The sequence below is a fragment of the Malaclemys terrapin genome, chromosome 16, assembly GCF_027887155.1.
Source record: "Malaclemys terrapin pileata isolate rMalTer1 chromosome 16, rMalTer1.hap1, whole genome shotgun sequence".
Lineage (NCBI taxonomy): Eukaryota > Metazoa > Chordata > Testudines > Emydidae > Malaclemys > Malaclemys terrapin.
The window spans coordinates 16,237,201-16,261,853 of record NC_071520.1 but is presented as its reverse complement, the minus strand read 5'-3'; the positions used below and the strand labels follow the sequence as shown (position 1 = coordinate 16,261,853).

The 24,653-nt window shown below is 41.0% G+C and overlaps 1 protein-coding gene across 1 annotated transcript in view; it reads right to left on the bottom strand.

The window, feature by feature from the left end:
- The window catches only part of LOC128824656 (septin-2), a 61,450-nt gene that overhangs the window by 20,653 nt on the left and 16,144 nt on the right, over positions 1-24,653 (bottom strand). The window contains exons 6-11 of the mRNA XM_054006419.1: positions 19,556-19,690; positions 18,964-19,081; positions 9,907-10,008; positions 8,937-9,082; positions 6,679-6,762; positions 5,408-5,465 (exon numbers count right to left, since the gene is read on the bottom strand). Coding sequence (XP_053862394.1) covers positions 5,408-5,465; positions 6,679-6,762; positions 8,937-9,082; positions 9,907-10,008; positions 18,964-19,081; positions 19,556-19,690 — 643 coding nt within the window. The remainder of the gene's footprint in view (positions 1-5,407; positions 5,466-6,678; positions 6,763-8,936; positions 9,083-9,906; positions 10,009-18,963; positions 19,082-19,555; positions 19,691-24,653) is intronic.

Below are 24,653 nucleotides of genomic sequence, written 5' to 3'. Positions count from 1 at the left end.
CTCTTTCCCTGCACAGTCCTCCCCAACCTGAACCTCAGAGTGCCTTGGCGATGAAGAGATTTCATACCAGCTTATCTACAGAAGACTCAGCAAAGCCTCTTGATCTTTTAAGGCAGTGGGTTTCAAACTTTTTTTCCGGCAACCCAGTTGAAGAAAATTGTTGATGCCTGCGCCCAACGGAGCTGGGGATGAGAGGTTTGGGGTGTGGGAGGGCTGGGGCAGAGGGTTAAGGTCTGGGGGTGAGGGCTCCAGGGTGGGTCCAGGGATGAGGGGCTTGGGGTACAGGAGGGGACTCCAGGTTTGTGGCGGCTCAGGGCTGGAGCACGGGGTTGGGGTGCAGGAGGGGGTCAGGGCTCTGGGCTGGGGGTGCAGGCTCTGGGTTGGGGCCGGGGATGAGGCGTTTGGGGTGCAGGAAGGCGCTCTGGGTTTGGGGGAGCTCAGGGCTGGGGCAGGGGATTTGGGGCACAGGGTTACCTCAGGGGGCTCCCGGTCAGTGGCGTAGCGGGGGTGCTAAGGCACGCTTCCTCCCTGTCCTGGCACTGCAGATCACGCTGCGCCCTGGAAGCGGCCAGCAGCAGGTCCGGCTCCTAGGCAGAGGCACAGAAGCAGCTCCACGTGGCTCTGGCCCAAAGGCACCCCCCCGCCCAGCTGCCATTGGCCGGTTTCCAGCCAATGGGAGTGTGGAGCCGGTGCTCAGGGCGGAGGCAGCTCACAGAGCCCCATGGCCCCCCCACCTAAGAGCCGGACCTGCAGGTGGCTGCTTCCGAGGCGCAGCACAGTGTCAGAACAGCTAGGGACTAGCCTGCCTTAACCGGGCAGCACCACCTACGGACTTTTAACAGCCCGGTCAGCGGTGCTGACCAGAGCCGCCACAACCCAGTGCCTTACATTCCGCGACCCAGTACTGGGTCACAACCCGCAGTTTGAAAACCACTGTTTTAAGGGACAGCAGACAGTAGAAGTTGGGGGGGGGGGGGGGGGGAGATTTAACGTTTCAACCTAATCCTTCTCAATCTTAACAGTAGTTATGTAGAGGTTATTAGTGCCATTGAGAACTTTTAGAGATTGTCCTTCAAGAACTTCAAAGTCTTCATCATCTCTTTGGCCACATACATACATGCAAATAAGCAGAAATACTAGTCACATAACCTCTCTCTAAATCTAAAAACTCTAAATGTAATAGGAAAAACACTGCCAAAAAACGTTCTTGATACTTTCAAAGCAATCACCATGTTAGCCTATTGTTCCTTAGTCTGGTAATCAGTAAACAGGATGCAGTTCATTTATGTACATTGTTCTTGGAGAAATTTCACCATCACTAATGCAGCTCCACCAATGAGAGTGCTAGCACTGAAAGAACACAGGTTTATAATGATGTTTTTCCCACCATACTGTGGAAAAAACATTGGAATCCTATCTTCAGCAGTGTTCCCACTACCGCCACCATTATTGGTAGTGGAACCATGGGGGATTTCCCCAAAAAGGAAGTTTTTAAGCAGCCAGAGAAGACAGTAAGGCAGGTAGCAGGATTCGGTCTTAACAGACATGCTACAAAGAAATATGGAAACATGGAGACTGAAATATTAGCATTTCATGGACTTCTGGCTGGATGTAGAAATCCTGAGACTACCTTTGGAAGCAGAAATATGCATCCAACCACTTATAGGGTTGTTATCTTTAATCTGGCCTGAAACTAGTCTCTATTACAGGGGTGGGCAAACTGGCCCGCGGGCCACATCAGGCCCACGGGACCGTCCTGCCTGGCCCCCGAGCTCCTGGCCCGGGAGGCTCGCCCCCAGCACCTCCCTCGCTGTTCCCCCTCGCCCACAGCCTCAGCTTGCTCGCTCCGCCGCCGGCGCAATGCTCTGGGCAGCGTGGCTGAGAGCTCCTGGGGCAGCGCAGCTGCAGAGCCTGGTCTGACCCGGTGGTCTGTGCTGTGGTGGCAGCGGCGGCAGTGTGGCCCGGCTCTAGCACTGCCAGCCACCGGTGCTCCAGGCAGCCTGGTAAGGGGGCAGGGAGCAGGGGGGGTTGGATAGAGGGCAGGGGAGTTTGGGGTGGTGGTCAGGGGCGGGGATGTGGATGGTGGTCAGGGGGAAAACATGGGGTTGAATGGGGGCAGGGGTTCCGGGGGGGCAGTCAGGAAGGAGGGGGAGTTGGATGGGACAGCAGGGGGCAGTCAGGGGACAGGGAAAAGAGGTAGTTGGATGGGGCAGGAGTCCCAGGGGGGCCGTCAGGAATGAGAGGAGGGGTTGGATGGGGTAGCGAGGGTCCAGGGGCAGTCAGGGGACAGGGAGCAGGGTTGTGTGGATGGTGCAGGGGTCCCTGGGGATTGGTCCTGCTTTGAGCAGCAGGTTGGACTAGATGACCTCCTGAGGTCCCTTCCAACCCTGATATTCTAGGATTCCCAGAGGGGCCGTCAGGGAACAGGGTGGGTTGGATGTGGCAGGAGTCCCGGGGTGGGAGAGGCAGATAGTAGGTGGGGGCCGGGCCACGACCCCCTCCTCTAACTGGCCCTCCATACAATTTATGAAACCCGATGCGGCCCTCAGGCCAAAAAGTTTGCCCGCCCCCACTCTATTAGCTCTGCCCTTTTTAATCATGGCTTTCTTCCATTCACACACTGACTTGGGGCCAAACTACATTGAGTAAATAAGTGCTGCTCTCTGAAAGATTGATAATGAAACACCTCCATGTCCCAATAATATGACCAATTATATGGCTGTAGTACTTGAACTTAAATACTGTGCCAACAGACTCTGGTGTCAAGAGTTCTGATTCAATGCTACATCTATATGCTGGACATTTTAAGACCTAAATAAACATCAATTCACACCAAAACAAAAATTACTGATTCAACACTCTCATTCTCTGAAGTGACTGGAACAAAAGAAAATAACAAAAATATAGTTGCCTGGGTGATTTTTTTAGGTCAAGCTTAAGAAGAGTAAAAATGGAAGACATAAAAGTAAGGGATCAGACACCAAACTCTAGGAGTATGGAAACAGCCTACATAACACTTTGCCTGACTCGTCCAGGTGTGCTCAGGTAAAGTAGGTGTCTCCATCTTTCCTCAGAGTTGCTAAGCCTTGGTAGATGGTCTTTTCTCCTGCACTTCCTTTTAGAAATGATTTTTAGATTATAATGGAAGATCAATAATATTCTTCCATGTAAAACAACAAGGTGCGACACTGGCAAGACCAGGTGCCTGCTTATGCCAAGGTCCCTGTGTCTCAATTAAACACTGACAAATACATAGCTGGAATCAGCCTGGCTCACTTACATATTCATATTGTTAAAATAGGCATTAGAATTATTGTGTTTAGTATTCAGATTTTATTGAATGCTTGTGAGTTGCTGCATGCATTTAATCTCATTTATAACATCTGTATCCCATATTGTAAAGTAATATTTGAATGGTTGTATTGTAAGCCTCTGTTACTGTGTAAATCACCAGACAGGAGAATTCAACAGAAGACATTCTGTCCTTCCCAGCAGGAAAGGTTCATCGGCACCAGACAGACTATTGTGGGACGTTAAAGGGGACAAAAGACATTTGTTGCGCTGCCTTCCATGAAGCTGAGTCATGCAAGTGGATTCTTCCCATCAGCTGGGTTTGCAGGTCAGAGTACATGGCAAGAGGGGGATAAAAACCCCCAACAAAAGGAACTTGCTATCTCTATGCTGCCTGAGCTCCAGAGGGCATGGTTTTTCTAGGCATAAGCAAGAGATCCCCCGCTGCTTTACTTGGGGAAGCCCTAAAGGACATAGAAGCTTTTATTATCCATAAACTCTGTATCACTTTATGAAATTTAAGATTGTATGTCATTTGTGTACTAACATTTACCTGCTTTACCCTTGCAAATAACTAATTTCCTTTTCCTATTTAATAAATATTTATATAGTTTATTATAGGATTGCCCACAAAAGTTGTCTTTGGTCTGAGATCTAAGGTGCAACTGACCTGGAACAAGAGACTGGTCCTTTGGGACTGGGAGTAACCTGAAAGTAACCAGAATATTGATGTGTTCCTTGGTGTAAGGAACCAACTATCACAAGGGTATGCTCACCTGGGTGGCAAGACAGACTGGAGTACCCAAGGAGACTGTGAGACTCCATGTTTAGAGAGACGAAGTGCATGAGGTAATATTTTTTATTGGACCAACTTCTGTTGGTGAGAGAGACAAGCTTTCGAGCTTGAAGAAGAGCTCTGTTAAAGCTCATCTCTCTCACCAACAGAAATTGGTCCAATAAAAGATATTACCTCACCCTCCTTGTCTCATATCATATCCTGGGACTAACATGGTTACAACAACATTGCATACTCCATGTTTAGGTTATTATAGTGCCTGAAGAGCTTACCCTTAATAATTGGTTAGTGAAATCTAAGTATAGAATTCATAGCCAAGTTGGAGTTTGTGCTATGGTTCCTAACATTCTGCCCTGAGGTTGGTACTCATGCTCTCAAGTCACTGCAGTCAGCATTACAGAAGGTAGAAGGGGTGCATTTATTTTAAATATGTTCGTGCAGACCACATACCCTGGGATAACATGCATCTCATTTAGAATAGCTGTGAACTATCTATCCCGAGGTCTTATTTTAAAGAAACAAAGAGAGCTATCACAAGTAAATGAGTCTGAGGGTATGTCTACACTACCCACCGGATCGGCAGGAAGCGATCGATCCAGCGGGGATCGATTTATCACGTATAGTCTAGACGTGATATATCGACCCCAGAGTGCTCTCCCATCGACTCCTGTACTCCACCACCGTGAGAGGCACAGGCAGAGTCGACAGGAGAGCGGTAGCAGTCGACTCACCGCGGTGAAGACACCACGGTAAGTCGACCTATGAACGTTGACTTCAGCTACGTTATTCACATAGCTGAAGTTGCATAACTTAGATCGATTCCCCCTCCCCACCCCACCCCCCAAGTGTAGACCAGGCCTGAGTGTTTAACCAAAAAGCAGGGATCATATTTTAAGAAAATAAACACTTCAGTTGCAAATGCAAGATATGCGCCTGCAAGCAAGGAACTGTGCATACAGCACACAAATATACAAGTAAATGCGCAAAATGCAATTAATTTGCATGTACAATTTAGGTCCCCACATTCTTCAAAACTAAACCCTTAAATTTTTTTGCCCATGACCATTAGGTGACCTGAAGTGCAGAAATTGGGAGAGAAAACTATTCTGCAGCCAGTCTAAATATTCACTTTCACTTTATTTCACTGTTTTACTGCACACTGGAAGTTCTACACAAATACTAATTTTTCCTACAGTAGGAAAGAAGAGATTCATTGTGAGATCTCTACTGATATATCATACAGAAATGGATACATGTATCGTTTAATTACAGGTTTTGTAACGAATCAAAAAAGATAAATTTATTACAATGTATCCTTACCTCAGCCTCTTTCTGCTGGAGGATCCTATCCTTGTCTACAACTTCTTCTTCAACAGGCCTACCAAACACAAACACACATCGTACAGTGTAGGCATGAAAAAGGAAAGTATAAGACAGACATGGAAGAGAAAAAGTACATACAGTCTCTGAGAATGGATTCAAGGTTCACAGTTTGGGCCATACAGAAAGAACAAGATTGACTGCATGCTTTCTTACAAGGGAGTGGATGAGGAAGCCTTGTTGCTTTAAGAAACTATACTAAGCAACACATATTGTCTAGCTCCTTCAAATTTCTTCCCAACTAATTTTCTCGCTCCCATCTTCTCTTTCTCCTACTGTTTCATACAAGATCTTTCCTGCACTCTCATGCCTTATTCTTTTATTTACTACAATTGAGACATTTTCTTTGCCATCCCTCCATGGTACCACTGCAGTAATAAAACAAAGCTATGGCATAGATACAATGATGTCTATTTTCTTTCTTTTTGAAAATAAATGTTTGAGTAATTAATAAGCATTTCAAAGTAAAGCAGGGAGAGGAATATGTTGTCTGTCATCAGGAAGATGCAACACCAACAGATATGTTCCTCATACTAGAAAGAAACAAAGTTTATGAAGAGCACAAACATTTATGAAGAATAAAGGAAGTGATATCAAACGGGTTTAATTATAGAACGGTAATGAAACACGCTAAACTGAAATAAGGAGAAGTGGAAAGGAAGTCTATTCAAGCTAAGCATGTCTATCTAGCTGTATATCCAATTATTACTGAATAAGGCAAAGTAAAACAGAAAGCTTAAAGAAAATATATTCCACAAAACCCTTGGCCAATGTGTCAGTCTTGTACTTAAAAACACCATCCATCCTGAGCATCACAGGCTGGGTCTCCATTTAATAACCCAGTTCCTTAAGCTTATTATTTTTGAAAGGACTATTAAAGGGGGGGAAACCCCGCTATATTTACTATCCACTGCTTCTCTATGCATTTTTAGGTTAAGAATGAGGGGAGGAGGAAGGAGAAAGGGTATGCAAACAGGACCAACCAAGCAAGTCATTCGTAGTTGTGGTATTACCTAGCTATCATTCTTTATTAACTGATCCCTGTTAAACTTATTTCCAGAAATTCTCTAACGGTGCATTTCAGTGCTGCATCTCAAAGAAGAAATGGTGAGCTAATGGGAGAAGATGGCAGGGAAAGAGAATCTGTCCAATGGCACAAGTGAAAAATGACAGAATCAACTGAAGCAAAGCCCAAAGGAGCTCATACTCACTTGCCAGTGCGTTTTAATCTCTCCGATCGGAAGTTCTCATAGTGCAAATCTTGGGTCACTTCCTGCAGGTCCTGCATGTGTGTTCTGGAACAGGTAAAGGGTAAATATTTTACATTTTTTGCCGAAGCGTTAATCACCCTCTTCAATGCATGGTTTCTATTACAAAAATCACTATATTTATTTGGGACTAAATCCTACATGGAAACAAAGGCCATGTCCTCAACCCACAGAGTTAACTGGAACATTAATACCCACACCACATTTTTTTTTTTTAAATGGGGCTTAAGTTTCTCTCTTCCTGAAAATTACCTCCAAAAACAAGTAAAATTCTGCTTTCCATCATTGTCCACTACTTCAGAGGAGTTGTTTGCAGTAATCTCCAAATTGTAGTAAGCCTTGCCTTTGCATTATGTTTAGTATTCAAGAGATATTTTAGAAACTATGTCCTAAAATACAGTTTATAACTTCAGACTAGGTAGAGCTCCTTAGCGTTTCAATATCCAAGAACTTTCAACTCTCATAAGAACATACATCAAAGCTGACCACCAGAGGGTGATCTCTGACTAGCAGAGGCTCTACTTATTACACCAGAAATCTACACTGAAACTGAATTTCCAGTAACAGAACGTTACCATAATAACCTTTCATTTAAAAAAGTTACATAGCTAAATTATACATACAAGGTATATTCATAAATCGGGTTTATTGTATTTAATGGCACTTTCTAGATTGTCAGGGCTTAAGAATTAGTCTATCCTGACCTCTATCTTTAGTGTATTTTAAAAATACAAATCAATGAGAAAAATTTAGTCTTTCTGCTGCAACACTTCTTAAAAGAAACCCTCAAACTTACAAGTTACACTCTGACCCATCAGTGCATGAGGGATATAAAAAGACAGAGCGGTACCAGTGAACACTATACAATGTGAATCACAGCAAACAAGGGTGGATTTTTTGAGGGTGTGGAAGTAAACTGAGCACAGCAGTACAGATCAGTGAACTGGAAGAAAGGAGAGAATGATTCTCCATGAGTAAACTCCTAAGTAAGTGCTACCAAACAAGACAGAAGTTGTAACAGGTTAATTTTAAAGCACACTGCCATCATTCGTCACAAAGTTGTAACAGAATAGTTGTCAGTCTGTCAGTCAAACTGTAGACCACTCTTTCACTGAAGGCAATAAACACTTAAAAGCTTTCTGACCAAATTTAGCACTGAAAGCAAGGGAAGAACAACACTGGCTTCAGACATGTCTAGTGCAAGTGATGTGCAAGCTACCCCTTATATGCAGCTATGCCAAGGCAACTTAATCTATACCTTCAATAGCCCTGTGCTATTCCATTACTGGACCTCCACTGAGCAGAGACTGCTAGTTATGTCCAATATGAATTTGGATTGACTGTAGCCCCATAAGTATCTGTTACAATATGATTAAATAGACTCTTTATGAAAAAGCATTTGGGGACATATAATTCATGGAGTGAGGTGAGGGGGTAGTTATACTATTATTATGCTATCTGAATTAAACAGATGCAACAATTCCTTTAGAAAATAACATTAACAATGATAAATCCAAACACACTGTCATGGGCTATGATTAGTATTTGTAATTTGTATTAAGGTAAAGCCTGGAGGCCCTTAGGCATCAATCCCACTAACTCTTCTGCACAGGTGAACACTTGCACACCCAAGGAGCCATGTGCAGGACAGTGGTCCACGTCTGCTACAGGAATCTTTAGGTATTATAAAGATGCCAATGAATATCTTAGAACATCACTAAACTACACTGCATGGAAATAAGCAAAAAAGTGAAACGTCCGTCTAAGTAGACAAACTCCATGGTAGTAGATAATGTTTTCACCCCTCAGCTAAGCCTTTTTGACCTGTGGAAAATTTTCTTTATGCTCCAAATTTTACTAGTAGCTTAATTAGGCCCAAGCAAGGATGCTACAGATAACTGATCAACTCTTCAAGTTAATACAAACAGCATTTTTTTAAAAACCCATCACAGGTAAGTAAGAGGCAAAGAAGTCTATCACATATCCTTAGTTGTAATAATAACATAGTTAAATGTATAGGCTGCATTTTTGTATATCATTTTTCCTTTCTATGGGCAAATGTGTCCAAAAATAGAGAAAGCAAAAGTAATATGGCTAGAAAGAAATGAGGTCTGTGTACATAAACGAAAAAAATCACTCAAGGGCACCTCCTGATTCAACAGACACGTAATGCCAAAGATTAAACACATGTCTTTACTTACACCAGCATTGTGCGCAATTTAAGGAAGTCATTGTGCTCTGGATTCTCAACCTCAACCACTCCCCAAGGGTAAAGACGACCTCGGATTTTTTTTCCTTTCACCTCAATAAGTTGGTTGGACCCAATAACAGCAAAGGGAATGCTAGCCTAGATGAGACAACCGAGCAAAAGCAATATAAGTTCTAGAGAAGCATAGAAATACGTTTCAGTATTGAAGGGAAAAGGCAAAAAAATGTGTTACCAAACCAATGTGACTTAAACCGTTAGCATCAGAGAACAGAACGTTGCCTAATCCTATACCCTATGCTGTACATAACTCCTCAGTATTAATAACTGTAACCTTGTTGTGATCGATTTTGTCTTCACATCTGTGTAAAGGAAAATTATTTACAGGTTGTTGGGTTTTTGTTTTCAGTTAGAACTCTTATTGTTTTATGAGCTTTTTGCTTTTGTTGAAACACAGTTCACGCGTGGCCTGTCATCTGACATAAATGGCCCATGGAAATTTGCCAATTACAGTTAAAAACAGGAAGAGAGAGTTAGGATGATGGATAACATAGATAGCTAGAGACATTCACAGTTTAAGGCACACTGTAAAGTGTTTATGGAATGATACCTGTAGCACAGACATGAGTGACTGAAATAAATTAAGATCTTCATTACTAGTGGTCATCTGCTTACATTTTAAAAAGTCAAAATCTAGCACAATTGGACTTCAGAGAATCCAAGAATGGAATCAAAGGGAGTATTTGCAAGGTCAAGATTGAAGTGTTTTACTAGAGCTGCATGGAAGCAGTTCATGTAATATTTGGTTCTAAGGAGGACGATCACTCAGTGCTATGAGGATAAAGTCACACATTTTCAACAAATACATTATAACTGAACATAATATCTGTGACAATCCTGTAGCTTTATAAAAACTAGTTAGAATAAAATGATCAGTCTTTTCAAATATCAAGTGAAGAACTCACTTTCAGGACCCTGGTCTGTTCTTTGAACTCCTCATCTTCATCAGAGTCTGCATCAGGCAACTGGTAAATCCTAATGCCATGCTCAGCAATTTCATCCAGAACCTGAATGATTTGGGGGGGGGGGGAAAGAGGGGGGTGCACAAGTTGGAAAGAGAAAGATAACAATCAAGTTTCTATCTGGCTAGAGACCCACTACAGGTTTTAAGTAAATATATTTGATGTATAGGTCTGCCATCCAAATTCTCTTATCCCCAGAATAGGAAATTCAGAGTATGTTTCCTACTCTTAAATAGCTTGACCAAGCAACAAAGTCAGTCATTAAAACAATTTACATTTGGTCTTTGGTTTTGTATACTTGCCCACCTGGCGGGTACCTGAAATTGTTTTAGCTTCATTGGGAGTCTGTTTCTACCTTAAAACTTCCATTGTGATACAGTGCTGTTGTAGCCGTGGTCCCAGAATATTAGAGAGACAAGGGGAGTGAGGTAATATCCTCACTCACCTAGTCTCTACCTTAAAACTGTATTTTCACATTTTATCTCCTGTCACTAAATGGAGGCTACCTGGACTTTCAGTCCACAAATAGCTTAAGAAGGATGGCACAAAATAGATAAGTGTCCATTTAGAGAGCAGTAGGTTTGAGGTATAGGAAACTAACAATTGGGAAATAATTGCACAATCTTGAGAAGGCTGGAGGAAATCCATATTAGGCTTTGTAGGACTTTCTCACACAAATTTCATTTTAGCCTGACAAAATTACGTCTCCATACTTGAAAGCACTGAAGGGTTTTGTTAATTAATGTAGGTTCTCTTTTTGAGCAGGGTAGGAAAAAACATACTGATGCAGAGTGTCAGAAATAAACTGAAAGAGTTTCTGAAGTTAACTTTCACCGAATTATTTAAAATTTTAAAAAGCCAATGGCTACAAAATTACAACTGGTTAAATATGAATGACAGCTCTGCCCCCGGTTACTCAAGGAGATCTAGGTTTGGGACATCAAAGTGCATGGTAAAATATTCTCAAACTCATTTTACTGTATGTTTATATCATGCTGGCACACAAATAAAACAATTAAGCTTAAATGTGAACAAGCGGATTCAAATAGCTTCTAAATTCAATAGTTTATATGATGACAGTTCACTAATTAAAAGTTTGAATTAAAAAGAACAAACATCCATCCTGCTGTTACCAGGCCTTTAATCAATGGATTTGAACTTAACTTCACAGAATTCAGTTTATTAACATACTAAAGTTGGAACACATCCCTTGCTATGGATATTAACAACAAAAAATAGCACTATATTCTTGCACGCATCTTTACAGAGATTAAAAGAGGCATGGTACCTGCCTCAGAGAGTTTACAATCAAAGATAAACATGGGTCTTAAAGACCAACAAAGAACAGGGGCATTGAAGAGATAGCAAGGAGTTAAAAATAATATTAGCTGTAGAGCAAGCAAATCATTAACGTAGTTGGAATTGATACATACAGTACTGACCTCCCTCTGTCTGGGAAGCAGGAGCAGACAACACTCAAGTAACAGTCAATGGTAAAAAGCAAGGACCAGAAGTGGATTTTGAGGAGATATTCATTACTTACAGCTTCAAAAAATAGCAAGCACAGATCATAATGTGTGCATCCACTATGTATTTTATATGCTATGTATTCAAAAATGGAACAAATGCTAAATTAAAGTTTTATATCCCCTAATCTGTAACTGTAATTTAGTCCATGTCCCACTTAGAGGATTCTGAATTACTTTCTTTCTCCATTTTAACAGCGAAAGATATCCACACACAATCCTCCTTATTGTAACTAATGTCTGGGATTAAGAAACACTAATCTGTACTTCTGTATACATACTTTCCCTAATGAAATCACTGCAGGGGTAAGCAGCTAGCTTAACTCTAGACCTCTGGCAGTTTCAAAAGGTGATACTATTTAATTTTCCCTTCAAAACAGAAGAGAACACTTCCATTGTGATCCTCTAAACTATAAAAAAAGGCCTGAAATGAGAATTTCCTCCTTCTATACCATTGAGGAGACTCTGTTCATATAAAAGAAAGTGTGGCTGTTCTTAGCATCACTGAAAAGAACATTAAGCTCTTTGGTGGAAAGTCAGCATTCCATCTTCAAAGTTATCTTGGATGCTCTAGATCAGTGGTCTCCAAACTTTTTTGATCGCGCACCCCTATCAGTAAAATTTTTTTGAGCACGCCCCCCCAATATATATATATTTATTTAATGTATAAAATATATACATGTACTACTATACTAATATATTATGTACATTATAAAACACACAAAAATAGAAATTAAAAAAGGATGAGATAAAGATGAAAAACTATTTTTAAAATATTTTTTATTTATTTTATTAACGGTACAAAAAAACTTTTTTAGTGAGAGCAATGTGTTTGAATATGCTTCATTATTTCTGAAAATCTTGGTTTAACACTGTGATACAGCGATTTGAAGGTCTGGATTAGGATTAGGGTGCGGGAGGGCGCTCCGGGTGGGGTGCGGGGTCTGGGCAGGAGTTAGGGTGCGGGAGGGCGCTCAGGGCTGGGGCAGGCAGGAGGTGCAGAGCACTTACCTGGGGCAGCTCCTGTTTGGTGCAGGGGGTGTGCAGGTGGCTCTGCGCAGGGCAGCACTGCTCCCATGGCCATGATTCTGGGAGCTGCCCCCCCCCCCCCCCCCCCCCCCGCACACACACACAGGGCCACACGGGCTTTAGGGGCTGCAGGGCCCTGGGCTAAGGGGGCACCGGTGCCCTAGCCTGCAGCTCTAAAGCCCCTTTCGGAATGCGGCCCTGCGAGCACGGGCCAGAGGACTCAGGAGGAGCAGGGGCAGCCGCGTGGCCGGAGAGAAGCGGCGCTTTGCCCTTCAAAGCGCCGCTTCTCTCCAGCTGGCTTTAAAGGGGAAAGCGTCGCTTCTTTCCGGCCGCTGGCTGTGCAGCTGCCCCTGCTCCTTCATGGGCCGGAGGACTCAGGGCCGCATTCAGAAAAGGGCTTTAGAGCTGCAGGCCAGGGCTCTGCAGCCCCTAAAGCCCCTGTGTTCCGGGTGGCCCTGCCTGCGGGGGTGGGGAGGGGGCAAGCTTCCCCACTCGCTTGCTCCCTCCCCTCCTCCGGCCGCCCTTTTTTTCTCCGGTGGCGCTCCTTCTGCCGTGCCCCCCAATTGATCGTCTTGCGCACCCCACTTTGGAGACCACTGCTCTAGATAACCCAGGAACTGGAACTGTAGAAACTACCTAACTGGTATTCCAGTGGCTGCATCTACACTAGCAAGTTAGTGTCTGTTTAAAATAGCAGTGCAACTGCAAAGGTTAAAGCCCTAGTGTAGACCAGACTAAGGCCTCCACAATGTCAAGAAAGCAAGTTTTCACAACACAGTGGTAAAGACACTGAAGTCCTGTCCACATAAGCGCTTACACTTTAATTAGCACTGATGTAACTGCACCAGTGTTGAAACAGGTACTAAAATAGCTAGTACAGGTGCAGCTATGAGTCCACAAGAGATCTTGCTGTGGAGCCTGCATCCATATCATTTGTTCCTATGAGTTTCTGTTATAATGGTACCCAGTAAATCTGTTATAGGAAATGCTCTCTCATGCTACAGCTTGTATAACCCAAGTTTAAATATCTTTTAAATAAATAAATTAATGGAGATATCCCATCTCCTAGAACTGGAAGGGACCCTGAAAGGTCATCATGTCCAGCCCCTGCCTTCACTAGCAGGACCAAGTACTGATTTTGCCCCAGATCCCTAAGTGGCCCCCTCAAGGATTGAACTCACAACCCTGGGTTTGGCAGGCCAATGCTCAAACCACTGAGCTATCCCTCCCCCCTAGCATTAAGCCGTCTGTTAATCCAGGGAGGGGGCTGGGGGAACATGTACATGAGTAACCCTTGTGTATGTACCACCACTATTCCTAGGATCGTTTTCAATGTAAAATATAATGAACCTGAAGCCACAGCACCTCTGCAGTACCTACATGGAGGTCCCCATACAGGCAACCTTCTAAACTTTTAGAAGAAAAAAATATGCCAAATAAGCTATATGCCACATTTTAATAACAGAATCTGAATATCTAAAGGGTTCTGTCTTGGGTTTCAAATTTGGAAGTAATGTTAGTTTAGAAAAACTGAAGTACAGCTTTCAGTTATTTTATTTATTTTTATTAGAAAGGGAGCTCTTAAGTAAATTTCGTTTTAAGAATCAAAACTATCTCAAGACCACAACAACAGAGCAACTAGTTAAGAAGAAAAACATTTTGATAGGGGAAACATTAGCCCCATTTCAACTGAAGACAAAATATAGAACAGCAAGGGATACTAGCTTAGAGCCATATAAATCTAGAGGTTAGTACTGTTTTGGAGAATGCAATTTATTGGAGTTTACAGTGTCACCTAATGATGAGACATGCACAGCTGGTATAGGTGAAGCAGAATTGCAGTTTGTTGCTTCCACGTAGATGCGTGGAAAAAGAAAGCACATTTAGCCTGACTGAGATTTTAGAGATAAAAATGCAGCTGAAACAATAGAGGGAAAGCCAACAACAAGGGGTGCTTGAATATATTACAGCTGTTAAACCTAGTGCTTTCCTGGGAGGAAAAAGAATTGCAATAAAAACAAACTGTATTTTATGGTTTCAACAATGAAACAGCATTTTGCATCTTAAAATCTCAGTTTTATTGGCCTCAGGGGGTTCTGTGTTCCTACAGATTAACATTCCCATAGGAAATTAAAAAAGTCAAAATACTAGTTCCCCTCTCATGAAGTCATTCTTTTGAGCAGGTTTCCTTAGTGGCTTTGCATGACACAACTTGTGAAACTGCCTTACAGTTCTTCCCACTCAAGAGTTTCTTAAAAAAAAAAAAAAAAAAAAACCACACATACACACAACTTTGAATTCCAGCAAGACAAAACAGGAATTACTCCAAGCTGGGTTTCCTTCACAAGCACCACAATTGATCTTTTTGCTTAGTTCAAAGAATCAAAACAAAAACACTACCTTAGATTAATCGCCAAATGGCAGAGACATCTAAAACAATATCAAAGCCGTTCCAGCAAAGGCAAATTTTGATTCTTATTCCTGATAAGAGATTTTGTAACTGAGATGCTTTTAGTTAGAACAATATACAGTAGCTAGACTTTCAAAGCTTTGGAACCACATGACACATTTTACTTAGTTAAACCATTTGTACTGACCTCTGCCAGTAGACCAAAAACAATTAAAAGTTGTTTATCTTCTTCTTAACCACACCATAACTGGCAACAGTTTAGGTGCCACTTATGTTTTTATGGTGAGACAACACATTGCTGTAATAACAATGCCTTTCAATATAAACCAAGGGTGTTTTATAAGATGTGTTTATTAAAACTATGTTATGCTACAAAGTGGGAAGGTTGAATTCAATTTGGATTGATGTGAAAGGAATATGATCAAGTGAGGGTTCATTAATTTACAGCCATTCATTATAGGAAGCTATGCTAGGACTTGCCTCTATTTGCCAGTATTGCAATAAAATGTATATTTACCGCTATACCTCAATCTAATGTCACTTAGGGGTTATGCTGAAAGCCATGCAATCCAATTTAAGGGAGATCAGGAAATAGGTTTGCTTGCTGTCTGTATTTCACTGCAATTGCTGCTGGTTATACCCTCTCTGCCATTACCTCATAATGAATGCCACATCACATGCATGCTATGTGATGCTCGACACCAAAGGAAGGTCACCAAACAGTAGGGGAAAGGAGTGCTATAAAGAGAGGATGTTCAATCCAGGATACTGACAGCAATGACTGAACAACAGTCCTAGCAACTACTGAAACCTGGATGGCTTACATCCAGCTATGTTTAAAAAGAGTAGAGTTGTTGGTTTTGGAGAAAGGGGCATGCATGCAGAACCTCTGCTTTTATGTCAATTTAAATTTCAGTTGAAATATAAATGGGAGCAGAATAATCATTTTAGCGTTGAATCTACTTTGTAATTTCAAGGAATACTTGAACATAACACACCCAAATTTTAACTCCTTAAGCATTCAGCCTGCTGCCAAATGCAGAACTGGAAACTTTAACTCAGGTGACAATGCCTGAAAATTGGATTCCACAGAGGTCATCTAATGGTCCAGAGTAAACATGCTGAAAGATCAAATCTAGTTTATATAAAAAGGTAGCTCCCAAAAGAACATGCTAAACAGATGATAAACTCCTCTCACTCACCAGCCACCACTAGTGCACACAAGCAGGGTTAACACTGGTGGAAATCGTACAACCAGACATGTCTTAGAGGGTTGGTTGTTTTTTCCTACAAAACTACAGTATTTAAAAGTCCAAAGGCTTACCCAAGACTTCTCCTCACAAGGTTTAAAAGTTTCCTTTTTACTTTAATTAAAAGCAAATCTGGCTACCTAGATTTATAGAGAGTACAGTGCTCGGATAGGGCACTTTGTCTGACTGTCTCTCTCCCCATCAATGTTTTGGGGTTTGTAGTGACAAGGAATAGAGGTTGGATTTAGCCAACATGTGCTAGTTAAGCCTGACCTAAACTTAATCACTTTTCCTAGTCAAGACAAACCCTTCGTCCATCTTACAGAGAAAACAGATAAACCAAATAACCTCGGAATAAAGTTCCAGAATCCATTCTGAAGCAGTGCTGGAAAACATTCATGTAGGTGCTCAAAATGCCAGTGTCCCCAACTACACAAGGAGCAAAAATTCTCCTGAATCTTTTTGTATGTTTTTAGGAGCTTTCTACTCAAACTATCGCCTCAAAGCATCTATTGTTAATGTATGAGCACTGAATAACATATACTATACTCTTACAAAAAAGGTTTTGCATACTGTAAGTGCTTATCAATTACAGTATAATTTAAGGTTTCTGAGTAGCAGCCGTGTTAGTCTGTATCAGCAAAAAGAAAAAGGACTACTTGTGGCACCTTAGAGCAGTTGACAAGAAGGTGTGAGGAGCAGGGGGGGAAAAATAAACACGGGGAAATAGTTTTACTTTGTGTAATGACCCATCCACTCCCAGTTTTTATTCAAGCCTAATATAATGGTGTCCAGTTTGCAAATTAATTCCAATTCAGCAGTCTCTCGTTGGAGTCTGTTTTTGAAGTTTTTTTATTGTAATATTGTGACTTTTAGGTCTGTAATCGAGTGACCAGGGAGACTGAAGTGTTCTCCAACTGGTTTCTGAATGTTATAATTCTTGACATGTGATTTGTGTCCATTTATTTTACATAGAGACTGTCCGGTTTGGCCAATGTACATGGCAGAGGGGCATTGCTGGCACATGATGGCATATATCACATTGGTAGATGTGCAGGTAAACGAGCCTCTGATAGTGTGGCTGATGTGATTAGGTCCTATGATGATGTCCCCTGAATAGATATGTGGACAGAATTGGCAATCGGCTTTGTTGCAAGGATAGGTTCCTGGGTTAGTGTTTTTGTTGTATGATGAGTGGTTGCTGGTGAGTATTTGTTTCAGGTTTGGGGGCTGTCTGTAAGCAAGGACTGGCCTGTCTCTCAAGATCTGTGAGAGTGATGGATCGTCCTTCAGGATAGGTTGTAGATCCTGGATGATGCGTACTACGGAGTATGTTCGAAGGAATGATTGAAGAACTGCTTTTAAAAATTTAGGAGTATCAATTTTAATTTGCAAGATTCAAATCCATTATGAGAATTTATTATCCACTATATATTTGTGCCCCATATACAGAACTTGTCAGAGGTTTAATGTCAATTCATTCCCATAACCCTTATTTCTCCCAAGGGCAACTTATTGCCAGCTAGATTTGTATTGGTTCTAAGAGGTTAAAAGACTGAAACTAGACAGCATCAAGTTGACCCAAAAGTAAGATTTTAACTGAAATATTCTGTGGAATAGTAATATTGCAGTTCAAACTCACAATCAGAATTAAATTTTTCTCTGCTGAATGTTGTCATATACCAACCTCGGCACCTACCCATATCCCTCCTTGACTCCACACAGTTTTATAGAATCCGTGAATAAAAATAAATTAGCAAAGATTACATTTTCTCATTCATTGTGTAAATTTTGTCAGATGTGGTAAAATTTAAAATGCAGTAAGTAATAAGAATAAAGACTACCAAAACCATAAAAATACATAATACCACTGTAAAACCCACCCTAGCAGCATATCAGCAGGAAAATCAACTCTTGGAAAGGCTTGGCAAACAATAATTAAATAAGGTAAGTAAATCTTTCAGTGTTGAAAGATTTACATTATCAGCGCTGTCTGGAAAACTTCCTTCTCCAGTACAGCCCTAAAGTACATCCTGATATTTATGCAAACAAATAACTGTCCTATTAAAAACTGATGCAGGGAGACATGCTTCTTTTAATAGCAATGAGGTTAGAGAACACATCTTGATAACACACTTAAAAATCACTGGGAAGTGCTGCAATAACCTTTTGGGACACACTTCCCCTTGATCATTTCTACACTGTGGGCCAGACGCTCATCTGGGGTAACTTAGTGTAATGCCAATAACTTCAGTGGAGTTATGCTGATTTACACTAGATGACAGTCAGGTCCTATGTCTGAAATGTTCTGTGATTCAGCTAATGGTATTCAACCTGGGTTTATTTTTATCTGGCTCAAGCCCCGTGCTAGACCACATTTTTCTGACACTTGGGTGTTATAAGCAACAGAGGGTCCTGTGGCACCTTTAAGACTAACAGAAGTATTGGAGCATAAGTTTTCGTGGGTGAATGCCCACTTCATCAGACGCAAGTAATGGAAATTTCCAGAGGCAGGTATAAATCAGTATGGAGAGAACGAGGTTAGTTCAATCAGGGAGGGTGAGGTGCTCTGCTAGCAGTTGAGGTGTGAACACCAAGGGAGGAGAAACTGATTCTGTAGTTGGATAGCCATTCACAGTCTTTGTTTAATCCTGATCTGATGATCCCACGAAAGCTTATGCTCCAATACTTCTGTTAGTCTTAAAGGTGCCACAGGACCCTCTGTTGCTTTTTACAGATTCAGACTAACACGGCTACCCCTCTGATACTTGGGTGTTATATTTACCCTTCTCTTCAGCCTCTCTCTCTCCTTCAGTGTCAGAGTGTCAGCCTTGGCAATCACAGGGACAATGTTGACTTTTCCATGAAGAGCTTTCATGAACTCTACATCTAAAGGCTTCAGCCTACAAGTAGGAAAAAAATACAACAAAAACAAATTATAAACATAAGGGACTATTAAGCATACATATTAAGTGGCAAGTATCAGGATTATTGCACTTGTACTAAGAATACATAAGCAGCCCTTAATTCAAGGTATCTATGTAAACAATCTGTCCTGTAAATTTAAATGACTTGGAGCACTTCTCTATTGAGCTGCTCATGTAAGGGTTGAATTGTAATTAAAGTTTCCGTCTCGATAATATGAATATTACCAGCTTTTATGTTTCTGAGAATATTTATTCCTCCATATTAAATTCCTACCGGAATAGAGACAAAGCAGAAGGAGGTCATTAAACCCAAAGCCTGTTTTAATTGAGTTGGCTAACTGACAACTTGGGAAGTAACTCCATTAATATGAAGGTTAGTCTCTAAGACAGGGAAGTTACCAAACTCCCTAAGGACAAAACACCCTAAAATATAAGTATTTATTTTCTTACCCATGCCCGAAGGGTGATATGAAGTAAAAACAGCAGTGGACTCTGTTGTCTATAATGTGGCGCCTGTTCAGACCACTCTCATCATGAAGGTATCTTTCAAACTGATTGTCAATATAATGGATGATTGTTTTGAAGCTGTGGTAGGAAGAAACAGAGGCATCTTATACAGGCTGTATGTTTATGGTTTTTAATTATTTGTGATGGCAAAGGGAGGAGCAAAGAAGGAATGTGATTAACACTTCTGAATAGAAGAATTCAGTTTCCTAATACTGTCTCTTGTGGAGCACTTTTTTGACGATGAATTAAAAAACTGTTCAGTGTGTGATACGCAACAGCCTGCCCCATAACTACTTATTTCTGGAGCAACTTTAAATTCACTTCTATTGGGTGAAAAGGTTAACTGCAAGTTCAGAGAAAAACTCAATGGTGAGACAAGACAAAGACAGGAACATAGGGTGGGTTTTTTTGTTTGTTTGTTTTAAACCCGCTGACAAATGGCATAGCCAGGATATCCTCTTGATTAGCAGTTTGACAACCCTGACCTTAGAATCAGGTTTCTATAGTTACCTATAAAAATGCTGGTATTTTAGTCTGTTTCAATTCAGTCTAAATATATTTGAAAGACTTGTGCTCAAAAATCATGTGATTTATTAAGCTATTTTTGCCACCATACAGAAACCTCTTATGTTGGCAAATTCTTACTTATCTCAAGACAATTTAAAAAATGCATTGGAAGGAAGTAATGGAATGTCACCTTACGTCTGATATATTAACTGATCTCACAAAGAGTGGCTATTAAAGGTGAAAAATAAAATTATGGTTTTTCTTCTAAAAAGCATGTACTACTGAGCAGATTTGTTGTTTTTGAGCACCCCAATGTGTACTAGATGCCTAACAAACAAACAAAAATCTAAAGAAAGACATGTTCCTTGCTCCGAAGTGTTAACAATTTAAATAAGTTTGGTGTGACAACAACAAACAATGAAGAGAATGGAGAGAGGCAAGGGAGCACAGAGGATACCAACATAAGATTAAGCAGATACTTTGTGTCATGGGTACATGTCAAATTTACCATTGGACATGCAAGTTGGGGGAGGGCAAAAGAGTAGGGGTTAGACAATCATTGCCTGTTGCAAATGTAGACTGTAACAGGGAGGTTTTCTTGCTTTCAGCCTTAAGGATCCTGAGCATCTGATCAGACTGAAGGCACAAGAATCTATGGTGAGCCCTTGAACACTGGCCTCTTAGCCCATTCCACCTCTTGATAGGATATTTTGCTACCACTGGCAAATCTGTTATAGCTGTGCAAGTGTTGGTACGAGGGATTCTGCAGCACTAACTTCATTCAGGTCATCCACAAGAATATCCCCAGGGCACATCCCCTTTCACTGTCTGCCTTACCCCCATATAGAGCTTCAGCTCTGACTTAGGAGAAAGAGGAACAGAATGATACTGTCAAGATGGGGCTCTCCTCAAATATCACCACAACATTTTTATTCCCTTTTGCTCACAGAAGCAGAAGAGATTATCTCGGTCTACATGTCTTAAATATAACAAACAAGCATAAACGATATAATCAGGGATGTACAAGGTTAACCAGTAAGCAATAGTCTTACCCGTTAACCCTCCTTAACCATTAACCCCGGGCCAATTGTTTAAATGGTTAAATTTTTAAACGGTATTTACATCCCTAGATATAATTAAAAACCACAGAAAAAGTTTACTGAACTGTTGGAGAGAGACATCTAACCTTAAGTCCGAAAATATCATTATAACAACCTAAATCATGATATGAGGAACTGGAAGTAACCAGGGCCAAAACAGACTTCTCATTGAAAGCATTCTCTTTCCCCCGGCTCGGTCATGTTTTTATACACACAGAAATAGAATTAGCAGCAAGTTTTAAGCTTTTTGATTTACCAGTTAACTCTCATACACATCTGTTTACCTGGCATTTCTTGCATGTCTTATTATTTATGTTACTGTAAAACCTAGGTTACAATAGGCGTTTAAGGTTTGTATTCAAATGCAAGCAGAAGAGACTCCTCCAATATACTGTGGTAAGCCTTCAAAAGTGAAACTACTGTAACCTGGAAATACATGGAAGATGTAGATGTCTCCTTTCTGGCACAATCCACGGAGAACCCATCTGTAAACTGATACCTTCTTTAGGTCAGTGATATTAGTAATAGAATTAACATGCATATTTCTAGTGTCTCTCTCATTTGTACTTCACTTGTTATATATTTTGCTGTAGGGAAAGAAAGTACAGAGCAGAAGAAGGTCTTAAAAAATTACTTTAGTGAAACTTCAGTATTTTCTTGCTAAAACTCATTTTTAAGATCTAACATTTGTAGTACCCAGACATGTTGAAAGAGGACAATACATTTTATGTTGCTGTTGATCTTTTAAACAAAACTCCCTTTAGCTGGTGAAAGATAATGAGATTGAAGAGACATGAATATTAGAAAAGAAACCAAGTACAAACAATGGGAAAACACCCCTGGTTACAAGTTTCTCTGGCAATGTAATTGGTTTACGTGCAGTTTTATAGTCCTAACTGCTGTAATTTTCCCTATAAACGTGGCATTAGTGTATGGTACCTTCTGATTTCCGGGAAACACCTGGCTTTGCACCACTATGATATCATTACTTAGAAGACAGCATATCCTGTACTATGTACTGTAACGGCAAACAACGAAAGCATTACATTAAAGAGTTCATTCGGGAAAAATGGAAAATAAACCTGAGCTGCCAAAAAACACAAATTCAGCCTCACAAAAGCCAGGAACAACAGAACTGATAACTATCAGCAAACCAGTAAGCTCTATTGAAAAGTGACCTGTCACACTGGGACAAAGATGAAACAAAAAAAATATACAGAATACCTGTATTAAACAAGTGAGTTTGGTAGCTGTCTTGTTGTCAGCAGTCCCTTTGATGACTGGCTAGTCCAAGCCAGGACTGAGGGAGACTGCATGCAGTGCAATAAGCTGCAAAGGCTGTGTTTAGTTATTTTGGGAACTAGAGCACATTTGTCTTGTCAGGATTCTGAAACTGCCATAAAGAATCCTCCATCACACTTCAGATTAAGGCTATATTTATAAATTACACACAAAAAACAATGTTAAAAGAGTGCTAAGGTTTCAAAGTGAAGCACTCAAAAGTTAGAAAGTGCCAGAATTAAGAGTGTCTACAACCGTCATTCACTCCCCTAGAGCATATGCATCATCACCGTTTTTTTCCAAGGGGCCTGCTGCACTGAGAGCACAGGATGGATTGTGCTCACTTAATGCACAGCTGTTCAATAGTTTGTTTTATCCTCATTTGTGTGTGCATATATCATTAAAGTTCATATAAATTACACCAGAATGTGATCAAAGATGATCATAATGAATTTGTCCAATGGAGTTAGATTAAGGTTCCACAGGTGTTAATCCTGGCACTTCCTAACTTTTGAGACCTTGACTTTCCAATCTTAATGTTCTTCTAACAGAGTTTTTTGTATGTACCGCCGCCCAAGGTTTCTAAAATAGCAAACTAAAGAAAATACACTCCATCATATGATCACATGGGTCGGCACCAGAGTTGGAGTTTTTAGATCCAAAGCACAGACCTCTGACACTTGAGCTAATGGAGTAACTGGCAGCAGTAGTAGAGTGGCATCCTCTATGTAGATCAGTGACTAGATGAGGGTGAGATACATGCTTTGCCAGGGGACTTCACAGACATTTGACGACAGCAGCATCAGAAATCTTGGGTTCCATCCCAGGTTCTTGAGGGAAGTGATCTCTAGTAGTTGCAAACCCTTATGCTCTATAACCCCCAAGCCTGACCACCTCCGTGCTGTCCTCTCCAACCTGTGCCAATCCAGTCTCGTCTCGTCTCCTCCAGCTCCTCAACCCAACATCATCTCCCTTCTCTTCCCCAACACTCTTCATATCTGGCTCCCAGTCCAAGACCCAGTCTTCTCCCCCACTCTAGCTTACAACACCCATCTCCCTTCCCAGACCGCGACTTTTCAAAGGCTTATAACGTCTTCTAATTTGGGCAATTTTTCCCCAGAAACAGCAAAAGGCAACTCCCCTTGCTAAATTTCAAGTCCCTGCTCGAAAGCATGAAGGACACTATGGCTTCACAACAAAAATAATTATTACAGCTTTTTTTGTTTGGTTGGTTTTTTTAGCATGGGCAAAACAATGTATTTTTTCCTAATCTGGCTGTTGGAAAGGGCTGAACCCTTTTTACTGAAACTTTCCAAAGCCTTCAACCTAAGTCATACACCTGGAATGAAAAATCTCAGCCTGAAAGGTTACAATTTGGCAAAGTTATAAGCAACTGAAAACAGGGACTTACAATAGGAAGTGTCAGGCAACCTTAAGTATAGTTGGTGCTACCAACTTTACCTACAATAGTTTATAAAGTGACAGTAGATGTCATAAGCATGAATAGTATACATCAGGGGTCGGCAACCTTTCAGAAGTGGTGTGCCAAGTCTTCATTTATTCACTCTAATTTAAGGTTTCGCGTGTCAGTAATACATTTTAACGTTTTTAGAAAATCTCTTTCTATAAGTCTATAATATATAACTAAACTATTGTTGTATGTAAAGTAAATAAGGTTTTTAAAATGTTTAAGAAGCTTCATTTAAAATTAAATTAAAATGCAGAGCCCCCCGGACCGGTGGCCAGGACCCAGGCAATGTGAGTGCCACTGAAAATCAGCTTGCATGCCGCTTTCGGCACAGGTGCCATAGTTTGCCTACCCTGGTATACATATAGATGGTTAAAAGGACTTCAGTAGAAGGTGCTACACATGGTTATAAATCAAGTTTATAAGCATCATTTGGACTAAACGGGGGGGGAGAATCTGAACTTGTAGGTCTCTAAGAAACATCTTAATAGAATAAACAAAGGGCATTAGAACACAATCAACAGGGGGGAAAAGAGGAGATACAGACTAACACGGCTACCACTGAAACCAATCAACAGGAAGTTCTTATTGTAACACAATACACTGGCTTAACAGCTCTTAATTCCAGTGAAAGGAAGCTTAAGTCAACATTACTGACAATGAGCAAGAGTGCACTGAAGTCCAG